Below are 16,905 nucleotides of genomic sequence, written 5' to 3'. Positions count from 1 at the left end.
TGAACCCTTGAATCACTGCATGGTGAGTAATCTCATTGAGGATGGTCGATGGAACACTGAATTTGTGCTGGAGCTTTTTTACCCCTATATTGCATCGGAAATTTTGGCCATACCTATCTCTTCTTCGCGACATGAGGATTTTTTATATTGGGTGTTGGACCCCAAGGGTATATACTCGGTCAGGGATGGATATAAAGCTGCTATTGGCTTCTAGGAGCCTCCAGCACATAGTTCAAAATCACAACTCAAAATTTGGTGGAAATTCTTATGGTCTCTCTCAGTCCCTTCGAAGGTTCGCATTTTAATACAATACTTCCTTTCAAATTCCAACAAAAACAATTTTCTTTGATTTAAGTTGGGAGGACACAAAACTTGACACAACTTGTGTCTTGTGTAGCATGTTGAAATTAAGAAAATAATAAATAATAAAGGATCGAAATAAATCGGTTTTTAAAAATAAGGTCCCATCTGGGAACTCGATCCGATAGAAAGAGAGAAACCAGAGTGTTCCCCAGAATCTCGATCGAATTCTCCAAGCAAACTGTATAGCAAGAAACAGTAATCATATGCCACAGAAATGGATAGACAAACCCTAGCTACATCATCTTCATCTAGCATAAGTTCTTCTATCAGTCCACCGCCGCCGCCGGAGGATTCTTGGGTTGATACTTACCGCAAGTTGCTACCTCGATGGCTAGCTTTTTCCTCAACTAGCCGGGTAAACCTATTCGTTTCCTCTTATTTACTGGCTGATTGTTTTAACTTGTTTTGTTTAGTTTTTGAAATTGTCTTAGCAGTTTGATGGAATTAGTCAGTTGTGTGCAGTTCTTGTAAATGTGGAATTTTCAAATTTTCATTGCCTGAAAACGTGTATGGCGGGTTTTCATTGTTTATTTGGATTCTTGTGTCAAGAACCTAATAAAAGACTAATGTTTTAAGCCCGTGGCTTACGTTCTTATTACAAAATTCAGATCTTGTTTTGGGATAAGCTTAATGAGCTTGTTGGAAGTGTTTGATTTTTTATTTTTGGGAAGATGTGCAATGAAGGATATATTTTACGGTCAAGTTCCAACTTTTCCCTTGAGGGTGGGCTGCTGAATAGAGGTGTTGGGGGACTCAAAACTTCAACTAGTTTAGTTTTCTTGTTCCCCCCTTCATCATATGACTATTATATTAGAGATTTTTCTTTAACAGGAGGTAATCCCAATCGAGATTTCTAGAGTTAACCAGTTTGATGCTGCAAGACTCGATATTGAAATGTCAGCCATGTTGAAAGAACAGTTGGTTAAAGTTTTCTCTTTGACGAAGGTAAATGTCTCACTGTTGAGTTTTTCTCACTTGAATAGGTTTCAGGGAGTAATTTGGGAGTTGATAAGCATTTGATTATTTTGCATGCCATTTTGAAATTAGCCAGGAATGCTATTTCAGTATGAGCCAGAGCTTGACGCTTTTCTTGAATTTCTCATTTGGAGATTTTCCATTTGGGTCGATAAGCCTACTCCGGGTAATGCACTCATGAATTTGAGATATAGAGATGAACATGCCTTCGAAACCAGGAGCAAAGGTCAGTGGTTCTTTATGTGGTTTCTGCTTCGTTTAGGTGAAATAAAACTGTTCAGTCATATTCTTAGCTTGATCATCGTTTTCTCTTTTGCACAAATAAGAGCCATTTTATGTTTTCTGATTGTCTGTGATCAGGTAGTTTAATGCTTGATCAAGATACGAATAGTTTTATTTCAGAATGCATTTTAATGTCCCCATATGTAGGTTCTGCTATAATTAGTGCATTCTCTCTTTGATCTTGTTGTCAAAGCTCAAAACCATCATTATCTTCTTAACTTTTGTGGACTCGTACCTTGATTTTCCATTTAATATAAAGCCAATAACTTCATTGACAATTTTTTGGGTAATGCTGATGACATGAAATTATGCTGGAAAGAAACTCACCACTGCCTATGCAACAGCATAGCCATATGGATTTTGCTCGTCATCTTAAACAGGCACATTAGACAGTGCAATGCCATTCAATGCTTTGACTTGTTAAACTTTAGTTTCACATAGAAATTCATGTTATGAAATTACCTCGAAGGTCCTTCATCTGTGGGTTCTCGAATTGGTCATCAATGTTGCCGGAAACTATGAAGAAGGCATCTTAACTGTCCAACAAGTGAAAATTGATTTATCCTATACCTTGAATACAACTGTTCTCTAGAATATGCTTATGAATGATAATTTTTTTTTAAAGATATGACGAGTTCTCTGAAAAGCCAATGCTTTTTATTGTTTCCTGCAACATCCATCTAACATTTAAGTCTTTTTTTCTAAAATTTTGCTGTTGTATTATTTAGTCGAGTCTTCAAGCCTCTTGCTTTTACTGCTTCAGTTTACATGCTCAACGTATGTGCTTTCACTTGTACTTTGTAGTTAGAACTGGGCTAGAGGGGCCGGGATTGACAGTTTCTCAGAAGATCTGGTACTGTATTGCAACTGTCGGTGGTCAGTATGTTTGGGCCCGTCTTCAGTCATTTTCAGCTTTCCGTAGATGGGGCGACACTGAACAGGTCCTTTTTACTTCAGGATAGAACTATATTATCATTTTATTTTGTTTTTGCATTGACAAGACAGACATTCACACAATTTGTTTGTCCATTGATGTGGATACAAGAACACAACATGCACATGTCTACGTACAATAAAGGTAACATATTCTAGTTTGTTTTTTTCTGCAGAGATCACTAGGTCGTCGAAGTTGGTTTCTGTTGCAACGCATAGAGGGAATTTACAAAGCCACATCATTCATAAACCTACTCATATTTCTCTTGACCGGGAGGTATGTTATGAATGCAAATCTTTCACTTATTATATCATTCTATTATGTGTGTCTTCTTTTGAGAAGAAAGAATATGTCTTCAAACTGGAAATAAAAAACAGTTCTGAATGCTAGTTGCTGTTGTAAGCTTTGCTATATGAAGTTCTTTGGACATCTGTAATAGATGAGAGCTTAGAGGTGTTATCATGCGTTATATTTGTTTATCTTCTGATATTCGTATATACCTGCAAAGCAAGAAAACCATGGCAGGATTCCTCATGGATCACATGTTTGGCCGAGAAGACTATGTTGTGCATTATTTTACTGGTGTAGTTTAAAAATTTAGTACTGGAGCATTCTGTCATGAACATACTTCATGTTGGATTCAATTTTAGTTATATTGATCCTGAATCCCATGATTGTTCGATTTTGTCAATGTAGAAAGAAAAACTGCTGTGCGATTGGCTCTTATTATATTACATAATAGTCTGTGTAGCACTCATCATGGTAAATCTAGACTGATGATTTTCTGTGATCTTGCTTCCTTTCCCCATCCTGTATGTGCACTCATTACTTAAGCAACTCTGTGGAAATATAACTGTATGGATAGGCTTGCCTCGGTGCTGCAGAGAACGGATTCAACTATATATGTCTATAGCTAAATTTTATTTTTTTCCCAACAGCCTTAACACAATGTCATATAATGTACCTTTCACATTGCATTTGAAACTCATACTTATCCTCTCTCAAATTTGATACCCCCTGAGAAATTGTGATGGCCGACGAACACCACTCCAGCTATGAAAACTCACTCCCAAATTATTGAAAATCTTCTTTCTTGTGATCTTTCAAAGATTTTATTTCATTAAGCTTTGTTATATGAGTTAGCATAAGAAGTAGTTGCTGCTCGTATTGACTCTTCATATATATTCAGGTACAGAAGTCTCATCGAGAGAGCTCTGAAAGCTAGACTTGTGTATGAAAGTCCTCATATGAATCGATCTGTGAGCTTCGAGTACATGAACCGCCAGCTGGTGTGGAATGAATTTTCGGTGATGTCCCACTCCCTTTATTCCATTAAGTTAAGAAAAAAGAAAAAAAACTGTTTTAACAAATCAATATACCATATTCTTCTCTATAACCCCTCTCTACCTTTTTTTGTGGAAGTCGCTGGTGGGTTTTTCAATTAGCTTATGTATTTTGACTAACTTATGATGGATTTAAGGATTATTTCATGGTGCACTTTGTTGTTTTTTTTACTTGTTTCATTATACCATTAGAAGCCCAAGAAAAATGATTCTATGTGGATTGTAACTGCAAAAAGTCTTTAATTAATTTTGTTGTATTGTATTTTTGTCAATAAAACTTGATTTGTTTATCTGTGAGTTTTAATGATTGTATGCATCAATCATGTGTGGATATGCTTGGAACATCTGTCTATATCCTTCAGTTTTACGTACTGAAGCATGAAATATATGCAGGAAATGTTGTTGTTGCTTCTACCTCTACTCAATTCATCATCTGTGAAAAATTTTCTCCGTCCATTCTCGAAGGATAAATCATCAAGTTCAGAGAGGGATGAAGCTCTATGCCCCATTTGCCAGGCCACCCCAACCACCCCATTTTTAGCTCTCCCATGTCAGCACAGGTAGTTTGATTTTTTTAAGAGTTTATTTTCATATAAATGTCATAATCTCTCGTAGCAACCCATCTTAGGCGACACTACATTATGTTTGTTACCACCTAGGCACTAGAATCTTACAATTTCCTTCACATGGTAGAAGTGAGCCATTACAGAATAAACCTGAGTGTTTGAAAAAAAAGCATAGTGCTGTGCTAATTTTTAAATGTGATGCTCAGAATCTTAGAAGACCACTCCTTCAATCATGTCTAATAACTGCCACTTGTGGTTCACTTATATCACTTGGAATTATGGAGTTGCAATATACTTGTGGTTATTGGTGAAATTTTGTATTAAGTTGGACACATATATGATATACTTCAATCTCATCAGATCTTTTCGATTTGCCACTTAAATCCATGCCGATTTGATCGCTGTTTCTACTCTGGCAATCTAAGATGTTTATAGATCTTTTGTGTTTTTGCTAGAACTCTATATGCTAATATAATCTTGCTGATAGGTACTGCTACTACTGTCTACGAACTCGCTGCTCTGCTTCTTCAGCCTTTCGGTGCTCTAGGTGCAACGAACTTGTTATTGCTATGCAGCGGCATGGGGTTACTGTCAACAAAACTACCCAGAACGAGTGATTATTACTCAAGGTTAATGAAACGTCAAATATTACCACAATTAAAATACTGTGTCAAAAATACCAGAAGGTGGCGCCGTAGTAAAGTTCACTCGATTGATTAAATGAAACAATTACACCAATCCTTCCCAGGATCCAAGTCATTCACCATCATGGTAAGCTGCTGGAAAAGCAAGGCCAATCTTTGATAATTTTTTCTGATTTGGTGAGTCAGGTTTGTTGAACCGCTGTATCAGCCATTTTCAGTTATGTGCCCCAACCTCTTGTCAGCCTTTGGTAGCTAGAAATTCCAACTCTTTATCTGCAGTTGCAGTTGTAGAAGATGACTAAACTGGGAAATAATACACTGTCCAAAAAACTTGTTTAGATGAAGGCAAATTTGCCATATAAAAAGCACCTGAAATTGGTAGATTAAAATATTTCAAGTTTGCCAATGCATCATGTGTCCTTTTATGTGATGAATGCATGTTTTTTGTTGCCATCGGGGACACTATTTACGGACATTTCTTTTCTTAGGTTGGAATGCAATGCCAACAAAAAGAATCCAAATTCAATGATGGATCATGTTACAGTACACGTTTTCCCGCGATTTTTCTATTCGTCCAATGTGAGTTACATGTCCATTATAGGGAAAGAACCAAGTCTCTTTTTGGTGTCTGAAACATGTGGCGTGTCCTATTTATGGAAAACGATTTAATTCCATTATGCTCGTCGATTTGTGGTCAACTTCTTATATATTTTAGACACCATTTTGCCAAGATAAATTCATCATCACGTCAGATATATGATACTTGAAACATGTGACATGTTCCATATATTCCTAATCTTGAGAATACTCAGCTATTATAATTTTTCCTAAAAAAAAAAATTATACCTTATAAATTCTTGAACACACACTTCTAGTGTAAATGATAAGACATTTCATCTTACGTTTGATTCAAATTATACAAAATATTGTAGTTATAAATCATTATTTTATCAATATATATTAAATTATCATTTAAATAATATTCGTTCTACGTTGTCTCATCCTTTGAACAACATTTGTCTTAACATATTTATATGCTCATAAAAAAACCGGAAATCTAAGTTGAATTGATATTGGAACGGGGGAATCCAATGAGAGAAGCCGACTCTCCAATTTGATTCGAGTTTTCAAATGCAATTTAAGACAACAGTTATAAAAAAGAAACTGATTTGTGTCACATCCACCTTAAAAGCTGGTTCACAGAAAATTTTAAATGTTACTGGAGACTATTATTAACAAAATAAATATTATAAATTCTTTGGCACATAATTAATTTGGACAAATGCATATTTTTAATGTCTTTTAATTAATAAAAAAATTTACATAGAACAATTAATATATTGAAAGTTTTGAGGGGGAAAGATATTCTTAGTACCAAAATATATTGCTGGATGAAAATTTTTTGTTGAGGAGACTAATTGCATATGGGAATAGTGGCTGGTGGGGGGTCAGAATAAAAAGAATGTTACATTTCTTTGCAATTATAAGTTAATAATAATGCACTAAGTACTATAATATAAAAAAAATAAAAAAGTTTTTAGTGGATTTAAATTGTAATTATTAAACTAATCTCAAAATCCCTTGTAAAGATTATCCCCTCCTTAATATAAAAATATATATACACAGTAGATTGGCAACAACTTTTTTGTTGTTTGTTTAATCTTATAAGGTCAATAAGAAAATGACTCCCAACAACATAGAAAACTCTAAAGCTAAGCTTTTTTCTTCATTTAATTATTCAAATCTAATCTTTCTCCATTTCATTTGAAAAGTTCATTAGTTAATTATGATTTATTTTACTACCTAATGATAAGGAATTCCGTCCGTTACACACACAATCACTAGCCACTCAAGCTTCAATATCTATATTATATTAAAAAAAGAATCGGGAGATCGTCTTACAGATCTTAATTTATGAGACGGGTCAACCCTACCGATATTCATAATAAAAAGTAATACTCCATAAAAAGTAATATTTTGTCATGGATTACCCAAATAAGAGATCCGTCTCACAAATACGACATGTGAGACCGTGTCACACAAGTTTTTGCCATAAAAAATGGACTATTCCCAAAATTACCATTTCTAAAATATCCAATCTGTTGTTGTTGTTTTTTTTTTTTATATAAAAAATTATATAAACCATCATAAATTTTGAAAATAACAAAAAAATTCTACACAATAGCTAGTTGAATCAATATCGAATAATCTCTGAGCGCGCGCACACATACACAAAGATATATGCACACATATATAATATAGGAAATTTGGAACGAACTCGAAAAATTTGATTAACCTAGACCGTGAGAACCTGAATTTCCAGCAGCTAGAAATGTTTCAGCAGCTATCAAAATGTCAGCATCAACTCATATTTCAGAAGCTGGTATTTTTCCAGCAGACATATATTTTCCAGCAGACAGACTCCAGCAGCAGAAGAGCGAGAAAGCAGCAGACAGTTACTGATTCAGCTTAGACTTGTAACTGAAGCAATAACATGGAATAAATGATGTTAATGGCAGATTATGGTCATTAATTGAGAAGCTAACCGTCAGAATTTGGCCTATAAATAACACTCTCAAACCTCTGAATTGAGTTACACAAATCTTGAGATTATCACTTGAATTTTCAAGCTAAAAGAGTACTTATTTTCGAGCAGTAGAATCTAGTAGAAAGAGCAACCAGATTTCCAGTAGACTTCAACCGAAATTCTAGAAAATTACGATAAGTGGGCTTATGTATAAATATCTTGAAACCCGTTTGTTGATTTCTGTTTTAAAGCAAAGTATATTCTTGATTTCTGATATCTGGTTCTGAAGCACTGAAACTTAGTGAACTAATGGTAGGAATATATATTCTGAACATTACTGATTACTGATTACTGGCCTCACCCCTTAGAGGAGAGAACATATAAGGGACTGATATCAGTTTAGCCATTAAATTCACGAACGTGCTCAGTGCTTACTTGTTAAATCTCTGATTACTGAATACTGATTCCTGATTTCAGAATACTGAATATTGATTTATGTTATGAAAATAAGAATTTCTGTATATTATTCGTATTACTGTTTCTGTATGAAAATGATTTCGAAAACTGAGAGTTATTCCCGCCCCCGCATACTGAGTGACAATCATATCACTCACCCACCAAACCCATCTCAGATAAGAACGAGGAAGAGTTGTTAGAAGAAGAGGAGCAACATCAGTTTTGGGGTTGGTGATGAAGATCGTTGTCTTAGTTCTGATTTATATTTTATATTACACTGCATCTGTTCATACATTGTATTTTCTGGTTTTACATTTCCGCTGTAAAACATTTATCATTGAGTTTGTATCAGACAATGATTATTATGAATAAAAGACTGGTTTCTGAATTTTGTACTTCCGAGGCTTGTTGTTTTCGAATGTAAATTTAAGAGCAACGCCGGTGTCAACCAACCCTCATCCCGGGACGTGACATAGACTAAGAGAGCGAGACGATCCACGTCTTTCTACTTGATTAATTCGAAGACCTTAGAATCCTTTAGTTATTATCAAAGAATGATGTTCCGTGGGAGGAATAAATTCTTACGTGATTTGCACAAAGTAATAATCTTTTCTACATATATAGAAATGTTTTATCATTGCTACTTTACTAAACTTATGGGACTGTTATATAGTCATTTCTCCCATATTTAAGAATTTAATAAAAATACGATTAAAGCTTAATTATTTCTAAAATTACATACATATATGGAATTTAAGATTTTTCATATAATTAATTTTTTGATAAAAAAAACATAGTAATGAATCTAAAACCTAAACTTAACCTAATTCTCTAACAATTCATATATAGTTTCCACCCCAATTCAAGGAAATAAGCTCCACGGCCTTTGTTTTTTGGCCTGAAAACACTCCCCATCAGCTTTTTCTGTCGCACTTTATGATAAAGTTAAAGCAAAACTATATAAAAAGACAACATACATATAATAAATTGACTAATTAATAATAAAAATGAAAAAAAAAAGATGGAAGGGAGAGGAAACAAACAAAAGGCTTCCCCAACCCCACAAGTATGAAATACTCTTATTTAATAAAGATATGGGATTTCTTTATCTTCTTCTGAGAAAGCAAACCATAATTCTGAAAGCTTCAAAAAAAGGCTCGTTTTGGTGCCAAAACAAAGAAGATGTGAGAGAGCAAGAGAAAAAATAGATATATTTTGGAAAGAAAAAGAAAACAGTGAGAGATTAATACGAAAAAAGGTTTCGATTTCTTGAAATATTTTGGAGGATTTCTGGTTAGTTTTAGTTGGTGATTTTGTTGGGTTTGAGTGACAAATGATGGCTGGAAACCCTAACTGGTGGAGCATGAATGGCATGCATCCACAGTTTTCTCAGTTTGTCTATGGCTCAAATATTTCTTCGCTTTCTTCCACCCCTTCTGAATCTGATCATCATCCTGAACAAGATTTTCCTGTTAGGTCTTGGAGCCAGCTTCTCCTGTAAATTTCTCCACTTCTCTTTTACACAAGTAAATGAATTTGTTGGCAAACCCTTTAATATCGATCTCTATGTTCCGTTGATGTATAACGCATAAGGATTCGTAGAATTTTGTTCTTTCATTACCATTGGCTAGTACTTCTTAGCTGCTATCAGCTTACCCTACTTATTCACACACTCGTACACATTTTGTGTGTGTGTGTGTGTTATAATTTTTCTGCTTTTTTTTTAATCTGTATAGCTTTAAGCCTTTAACAGCCTTTTTATGTGAGTCTTAGCAGCCTTATTACATGATTTTTTTAATAATTTACCCCATTTATCCATGCTTCTTGGCTGTACATATCTATGCACAAATTGTTTAATTTTTACTAGCTAGTTCATGTATGTGTATGTATGTGTGAAATTACTTGTTAGTTAACTCCAGTGATTTTATGTATGTTGAGCATGGTCAGAGGTGGATTATCTGGTAATGAAGAGGAAAACAGGTTTGGTGGCAGTCTTTTTCAGCAGCAAAAGAAGTTGGAGAATTGGGAAGACCAAGTCTTGAATCTGAACTCAACTTTTACAAGGGATTGTGCTATTAATCTTGATGTGAAGCAAGAAGTTTCGCAAACCAACAGTTGCGGCGGCGGCCAGCTTTTTCCGGAGCATCTAGATTATGATAATTTTCAGGCCAATAGTTCACATACATCTAATTCTAATTGGGGACATCATCATCAAGTCATGCCTGTTTCTTCTCCCACCTCCTGTATCACAAATTTGAGTAACAGCTTGTTGAATTTCTCTGGTGGGAAGGGGTCTTCGGCAGCCGCCACGGAAGGAAAGAATCATCGGCATAATCAAGAGCATTCGTCTGAGGTAAGAAAGCAAGATGGATAAACATACATATAGATCATAGATAAAAACAACTACCTGATATATATGCATGTTTCTAAAAGTATCCATTAACGAAAAAAACGTAAGAAATCTGTAAGATCAACTCAGAGTTACAAGTCTTTCCCTCGATTAAGATGTTAGATAGATATATATGTATACACAACCATTATGATTATGTGTTAATTATATACATGAATCCTGTATGTCTGATTAACTAGAGTGTGTGTATATGAACACTTTGAAAAAAGAGATCTTTGATGTCCAAAGATACATTATTACCACATGAAACACATAAAGTAACAAACTTTATGATTTTCTTTGCACGCTACTATGATTTAATGATTAAACACATGCTTTACAAAGAATCCTTGAAAAGAAATCGGTATTATTCTTACGCGAATATATACATATATATACATATATATATATAGTTATTTAGCTGTAAGATTCCCCTCCATGGTTTAGTTTTCTTGATGATCAATACTATTCTTTTATATTTTCCTTTGTCAAAAGTGCAACAGCACTGGAACTGGTGGGGTATCTAAGAAGGCTAGGGTTCAACAGTCTTCATCTCAACCAGCTTTGAAGGTCAGGAATCTCTCTTTCATAAAAACAAAAACCATTTGATTGCAATATTCTGGAGAAAATATGGACTTTATGAAATTCTACGCAAGTTTTCACAAATATATCTTGATGATATTACAGGTGAGAAAGGAGAAGTTAGGGGATAGAATTACAGCTCTCCACCAATTTGTTTCTCCTTTTGGAAAGGTAAGTAAAATCTTACCAACTTTTTTTTTTACTTCTGAAGGAAATTAAATTAACATTAAGCACAACAAGTATTTACAGCATTTTCCAGAATAAGGTTACCAACTTGTTAACAATAGCTTGCAACTAATGTGTTATTTACTTTAAATGCTGTTAAATGAATATCAAAGACTTAAAAATAACCCAAAAATAACAAAAAATATTCCTCTTTTCTTTAAACTTTATTTATCACTCCATCTAGCTAGGGTTGTCTTTTGAAACTAAAGTAGAGCTTTGATAAAAATGACTTTAGGGGTGTTGTGGCATGTTTCTCTTTTGCAGACTGACACTGCCTCTGTCTTGTCAGAAGCCATTGGTTACATTAGATTCCTCCAGAGTCAAATTGAGGTAATATTATTTTGCTACTTCGATTATTCCTTCTAATTATTCTTAATTTAGCTAAAAATTATCAGTGGATGGTCTTTCATTTCAGTAAATTCTAGTACCAACCTTTCTTAGAACTATTTGTTTTCCTTCCATATTAGATTTCAAATTGGAATGGTACCATCCAATTGAACAGTGGTAAAAACTTGTGTGAGACGGTCTCACGGGTCGTATTTGTGAGACGGATATTTTATTTGGGTCATCCATGAAAAAGTAATACTTTTTATGCTAAGAGTATTATTTTTAATTATGAATATGGGTAGGGTTGACCCGTCTCATAGATTAAGATCCGTGAGACGGTCTCACATGAGAACCACTCTTGTACAGTTAAGTTTTAAAACAATTTGTATAATCTTTTCAAAACTTTTTGGGAAATTGCAGGCGCTAAGCTCTCCATACATGCGCAATACTTCAGGAAATAGTTCACATCATTGTGTAAGTAATCTCTGAACGGCTAACATGTTTAATGATTTAGATGAAATTACAATTTAATATTCTTTTCGTCTCAAATAGATAAGTTTGTTTGTCTCTTCATACATATAAAAAAACATTAGAAAAACAAAGTTTATATTGATTAAAAGATAGAAAAATATTACTATATTTGAATCAATCGAAAAATAAAATATCAAAAAATAAGTTTTATATTTGAAATATTAAATTTGAAAAAATATGGTATTTTTGTGCGTTCCCGGTGATATTTGCTCATATAAAAACATTTTCACATTTTCCAATGCGAGACAAGATTTTCGCACCCACAAAGTTCACAACATACATTGTGTTTCTAAATGGGAATGGGAATGCCGAATCATGTGATTTTTTCCGAATATAATAATCTGATTTTTTTTTCTAGGTTCGAGAAAGGAATGGTTTATTTCGCGAAGAGCCTAGCCAGGTATATACTAATAAAGAGGAATATTATTTAATTAATTATTAAAGTAGTATATTATTTGTCTCAAAAGATAAAATTGTCTGTGAAAAAAACAAGCATTTGTTATTTTTATGCCTCGTTTTACTTAGAATAATATACAAATATTATTAAAGTTTAATAATTTAATGACATAGAGTTCGTGTATTTAGGATGTCATTAATTTGACACAAATAACTAAACTATAATAATATATATATTATCAAATTTTTCATGATGAGTATAACATAAGTATATAAATTATAATTTACATGCTTCTTAAAAAACATGAGTATTTATCTTGTGAGACTGTCTCACGAATCTTTATCTGTGAGACGGGTAAAAACAAAACACACGATGAGTCTATCGGATATAATTTCCTCGTATAGTGTCGGACAGACGTTCAAATTAAATTTTTATACATATGCAGGAGTCACAAGGCCGAGGAGGATCGAAGGATTTAAGAAATAGAGGGCTTTGTCTGGTTCCGATCTCTTGCACTCAACATGTCGGAAATGACAATATCATCGGAGCCGATTATTGGGCCCCGCCGCACCCTTCTCTTGGCGGTGGCTTTTGAGCTTCCGACCGGTCAACCGACGTCGCGTAAACCCACGTCAAGTAGTAGCCCTTTTGATTTGTTGTAATATCAGACGCAGTCATTCTCCAAAACTCGCACGGTTCTGAATGCTTCTGATGCTACAGCTTGCTGTATTAATATCAATGTTTGTGTATTTCTTGCAAATTAATTCACCTTATAAATAATATGTTTAGTAGCTAACTTATTAAATATACATGCATGTGAATGCTTAATTTGTAGTCTTTTATGTACTAATTGTGTCTGAAAATTTTATGCAAACCAAGTGCTACATGCCTGGATGTATGTATGTTTTAATAGTAATTTTCACTTCGCTAAAGGAATAGTATGTTTTTTTATATATATGTGTGCGCGCGCGCAAGTGTGTGTGTAAGTTTGTATGTATGTATTAAAAAGAAAACTAGTTTTTATCGGCATTAATTAGAGTGTTTCTCTCCATAATTGTGACGAAATTTTAGCTATCAGATAATTAACATACGATGTCAACTCTCACTAATATGTGAAACAATTACGTAATTTAATGATGTTGAAATTAACAGGATGATAATTAATCTCAGTGGAGCATAAACTAACATTATTTTTATTATTCAGACCAAATTATAAAACTATCGAGTTAAAATACATGGAAAAGAAAATAATTAACCAATGCACACTAATACTATATATAAATGAATGAACGAAATGAATCTTTTATCCTTATTTTAGGAACGAAATTAATCAAGAATAAAATTTTGCGTACATACAAAGGTATATATGTGTGCAAGAGTATTACTTACTGTTTAGTCGATAATTTATGTTGCCTAAACTCTAAGCAATATTCTTCCATACATATACCTAACATTCTTCTTAACTAACCATTCAACTATTAAGTTTGTACTTTGGGAATTACATCGAACTCGAAGCACCTACGAACAAACAATTTATATTTCAACATATTATATGCATGTATGTATTGCCACTACAATATATGAATGAAAAATGCTGTATATTTTGAACATTCGGGGGATATTGTATTTTTTTTGTCGTATATGTTTGTCTTCTTGCGATGTTGATTTTCTATGTTGTTAAATTTCAGCATTAATACACTATTTTTTGACAATTTCAGTCTTTTTTTCTCGATGTGTAACTGATGTAACACTATTGCAGGTTACATCAACACCTTCGATGAAAAAAAGACTAAATTGCTAAAATCTTAAGATAGATGACTAAAATTAAAATTTGATGATATGGATGACCGAAATCGCAAACAACACATTTCCAAAAATTTAATTACTTCAAATATATTAAGTTCTGGATTTTGAGTACTATGTTTAAACTTTAAAAACATTTTTTTAACTTACGATCTGTAACATTAGCTATGAATTATACAATTTCAAGAATAATATTGATTTTTTTCAACTTTATGGATCCATTTTTTTTAATATATAGTTAGAAAAACAGTCCTCGTTGCACTTTTTGGGGTATGCAGGAAATTCAACTTTCTCAGGTGTGATTGTACGTTTATGAAATGATGAAGAAACCCTCCATTTTTCTCGTCTGTTTATTTTTCAACTTTCACAGCTAATTTGGTTCACAACTTCTTGACGCAATCATGACGTCATTATTTCATCATCCCACACTCTAAACTATAAAAAAAATAGATTTTGTTTTTCCCTTTGCTTTGTCTGCTATTTACTAATTCACTTGTTCTCCACCACTTGCATGCAGAAGGGTTAATACTATTTATAAATGTCATTTAGATTTATGTAAAATTAATGATAAACACAGGGGATTATATTTTGGAAGATATTTTATTGAGTGGGTCTCATGTGAGACCGTCTCACGGATATTAATATGTGAGACGGGTCAACCATACCCATATTCACAATAAAAAGCAATATTCTTAGCATAAAAAGTAATATTTTTTCATGGATGACTCAAATAAGAGATCCGTCTAACAAATACGACCTGTGAGACCGTCTCACATAAATTTTTGTCTATTTTATTTAGGACACATTACTAAAAAGAATGTCCATTGCGCTGATAAATAAAAAAAATAAGAGCGAAATATTACCTTCAACGATTGAGATAACCGCAAAATTAGATATATTGTTTAATGAGTGGGGTATTCATCTAACATCAAGATCGTAAATTTGAGACGATCTCTCGGCTCGATTTTAAAACCCATATATAACAATCTACTCTCTCTCAACGTGGATAGGGTCAATGGGAAAATAAAACTTGTTGGTAAGCAAAGGTCAACACAATCGTCAATTCATCAATCATGTTGTCATGTTTTGCTTTTCAAAAGGGCTCTTATCTTTATTTCATTTAATTTTATATTTTTATTATGCAAATGTAGAAGGTCAAGTACGTGTTAGGACATTTGGCAATGGCTAGGATTATGTGATAATAAATTAGAACTTAAGTTTAATATATTAACCATTTTAAAAAAAAAAACAATTATATATAATAAGAATATTTATTTAAAATGACATTGGGCTCATTGCCCAAATTAAGCCCAATCCAACATAACTTGTGGCTCGTGATCAAATACTTGGAGAGCTTTGACCTTGAGAAAAATAAATGCTATCTAGCCCTTAGTTTATTTCTGTGCTTGGACACCATCAGCCATTGGGAGCATATATGAAACTTCCCATCGGGCATTCATCCCCTCGAGATGTTAGATTTGATAAATAATCAAGAACGAAAGGATTCTCATATTCGAGACGCAGAGAAAGATTGAGCTAGAACAGTACGTAGACTCTTGCCTCCCGTCGTAAATCATCCATGAAAAGGGTAAATGATGCAATCTGGGTGAACTGGGTAAGCGGAGTCGGGGCAATCCATCGAATCTGATAAGAGTTATGTTTTAAGGAAAAAGAACAAGGAATATATCTTATGGAGAAGATATATCTGTATGATATGGCCTCAACCGTAACCTGCAAACAATGAAATGAACTCGTGAATGAGCGTCAGAGAGTGTCCGGCGTGGTAACTCCGATGCTTAAGTTAGTAAGTGAGAGATGAAGAAGAAAAACTGTATATGTGAGTGAATATACGTGAATATTGCTCAAAAGCTTGGAAACAAGAATATCCGAATCCCTCAAATGAAATACATGAATGTTATTTATTGGAGAAAATCTCATGATTACCTTATTCTCAGTATCCACCTATTAATTAGGGTAAGGTGGCTGTTCATATATTCAATTTATTTTAAAACTCATTAATTAATGAAAAAAGAGAAATATGAGAATTAGAGTTTAAATGCAGAGAAAGATTAGAGTTTAAATTGCATTCAAAAAAATATTGGTTAAATTTCATTTTTCTTAAATTTATTTTAGAATCTATTAATAGATGATGTACAAACAAACAAAGAGACATGTCTTTGTTGTTATTATTATTATTTAATGAAGATATAGACATGAATATACATATAAATTTACAATTCAAAATTATATATTTACTGTCGTAAAGAAAAGATACAGATAAAGATATTAGAAGAAAAAATTAGTAGTCGACTTTGGAAAGTAGGAAAGGTCAATTGTTTTACGACGGGAATGGACGTTTTCTAAATTCAACTAGATGTTTTTTTTCCTCGTATTAACGCCTGGATGTACATAAAAATTGAAAGTGGCTGACTCGTGACGTCAAATCAAATATCGGTAATGAATGTATTTAGCACATAAGCCGAAGCATGATGAGTTACTTTGCAATTATAATTTGTTGTGTTGGACTAGCTAGTTGACTGTTGACTCCACGTAAATTCGAG

General features: G+C 33.3%; 2 protein-coding genes across 2 annotated transcripts; both read left to right on the top strand.

The window, feature by feature from the left end:
• Nucleotides 1-440: 440 nt before the first annotated feature.
• Nucleotides 441-5,498, top strand: LOC140803486 (peroxisome biogenesis protein 2). Its single transcript, XM_073159386.1, has 8 exons — nt 441-718; nt 1,195-1,308; nt 1,411-1,564; nt 2,425-2,561; nt 2,730-2,830; nt 3,744-3,861; nt 4,291-4,457; nt 4,951-5,498. The coding sequence occupies exons 1-8, from the start codon at nt 578-580 to the stop codon at nt 5,078-5,080; spliced, it is 1,062 nt and encodes a 353-aa protein (XP_073015487.1). The 5' UTR covers nt 441-577; the 3' UTR covers nt 5,081-5,498.
• Nucleotides 5,499-9,183: 3,685 nt separating this feature from the next.
• Nucleotides 9,184-13,473, top strand: LOC140803485 (transcription factor bHLH68-like). Its single transcript, XM_073159385.1, has 8 exons — nt 9,184-9,587; nt 10,038-10,443; nt 10,975-11,049; nt 11,167-11,232; nt 11,551-11,616; nt 12,034-12,087; nt 12,503-12,544; nt 12,987-13,473. The coding sequence occupies exons 1-8, from the start codon at nt 9,424-9,426 to the stop codon at nt 13,134-13,136; spliced, it is 1,023 nt and encodes a 340-aa protein (XP_073015486.1). The 5' UTR covers nt 9,184-9,423; the 3' UTR covers nt 13,137-13,473.
• Nucleotides 13,474-16,905: the final 3,432 nt, after the last annotated feature.

This window comes from Primulina eburnea, chromosome 10 (genome assembly GCF_022965805.1).
Source record: "Primulina eburnea isolate SZY01 chromosome 10, ASM2296580v1, whole genome shotgun sequence".
Classification (NCBI taxonomy): domain Eukaryota; kingdom Viridiplantae; phylum Streptophyta; class Magnoliopsida; order Lamiales; family Gesneriaceae; genus Primulina; species Primulina eburnea.
This window is presented reverse-complemented; position numbering and strand designations above follow the sequence as displayed.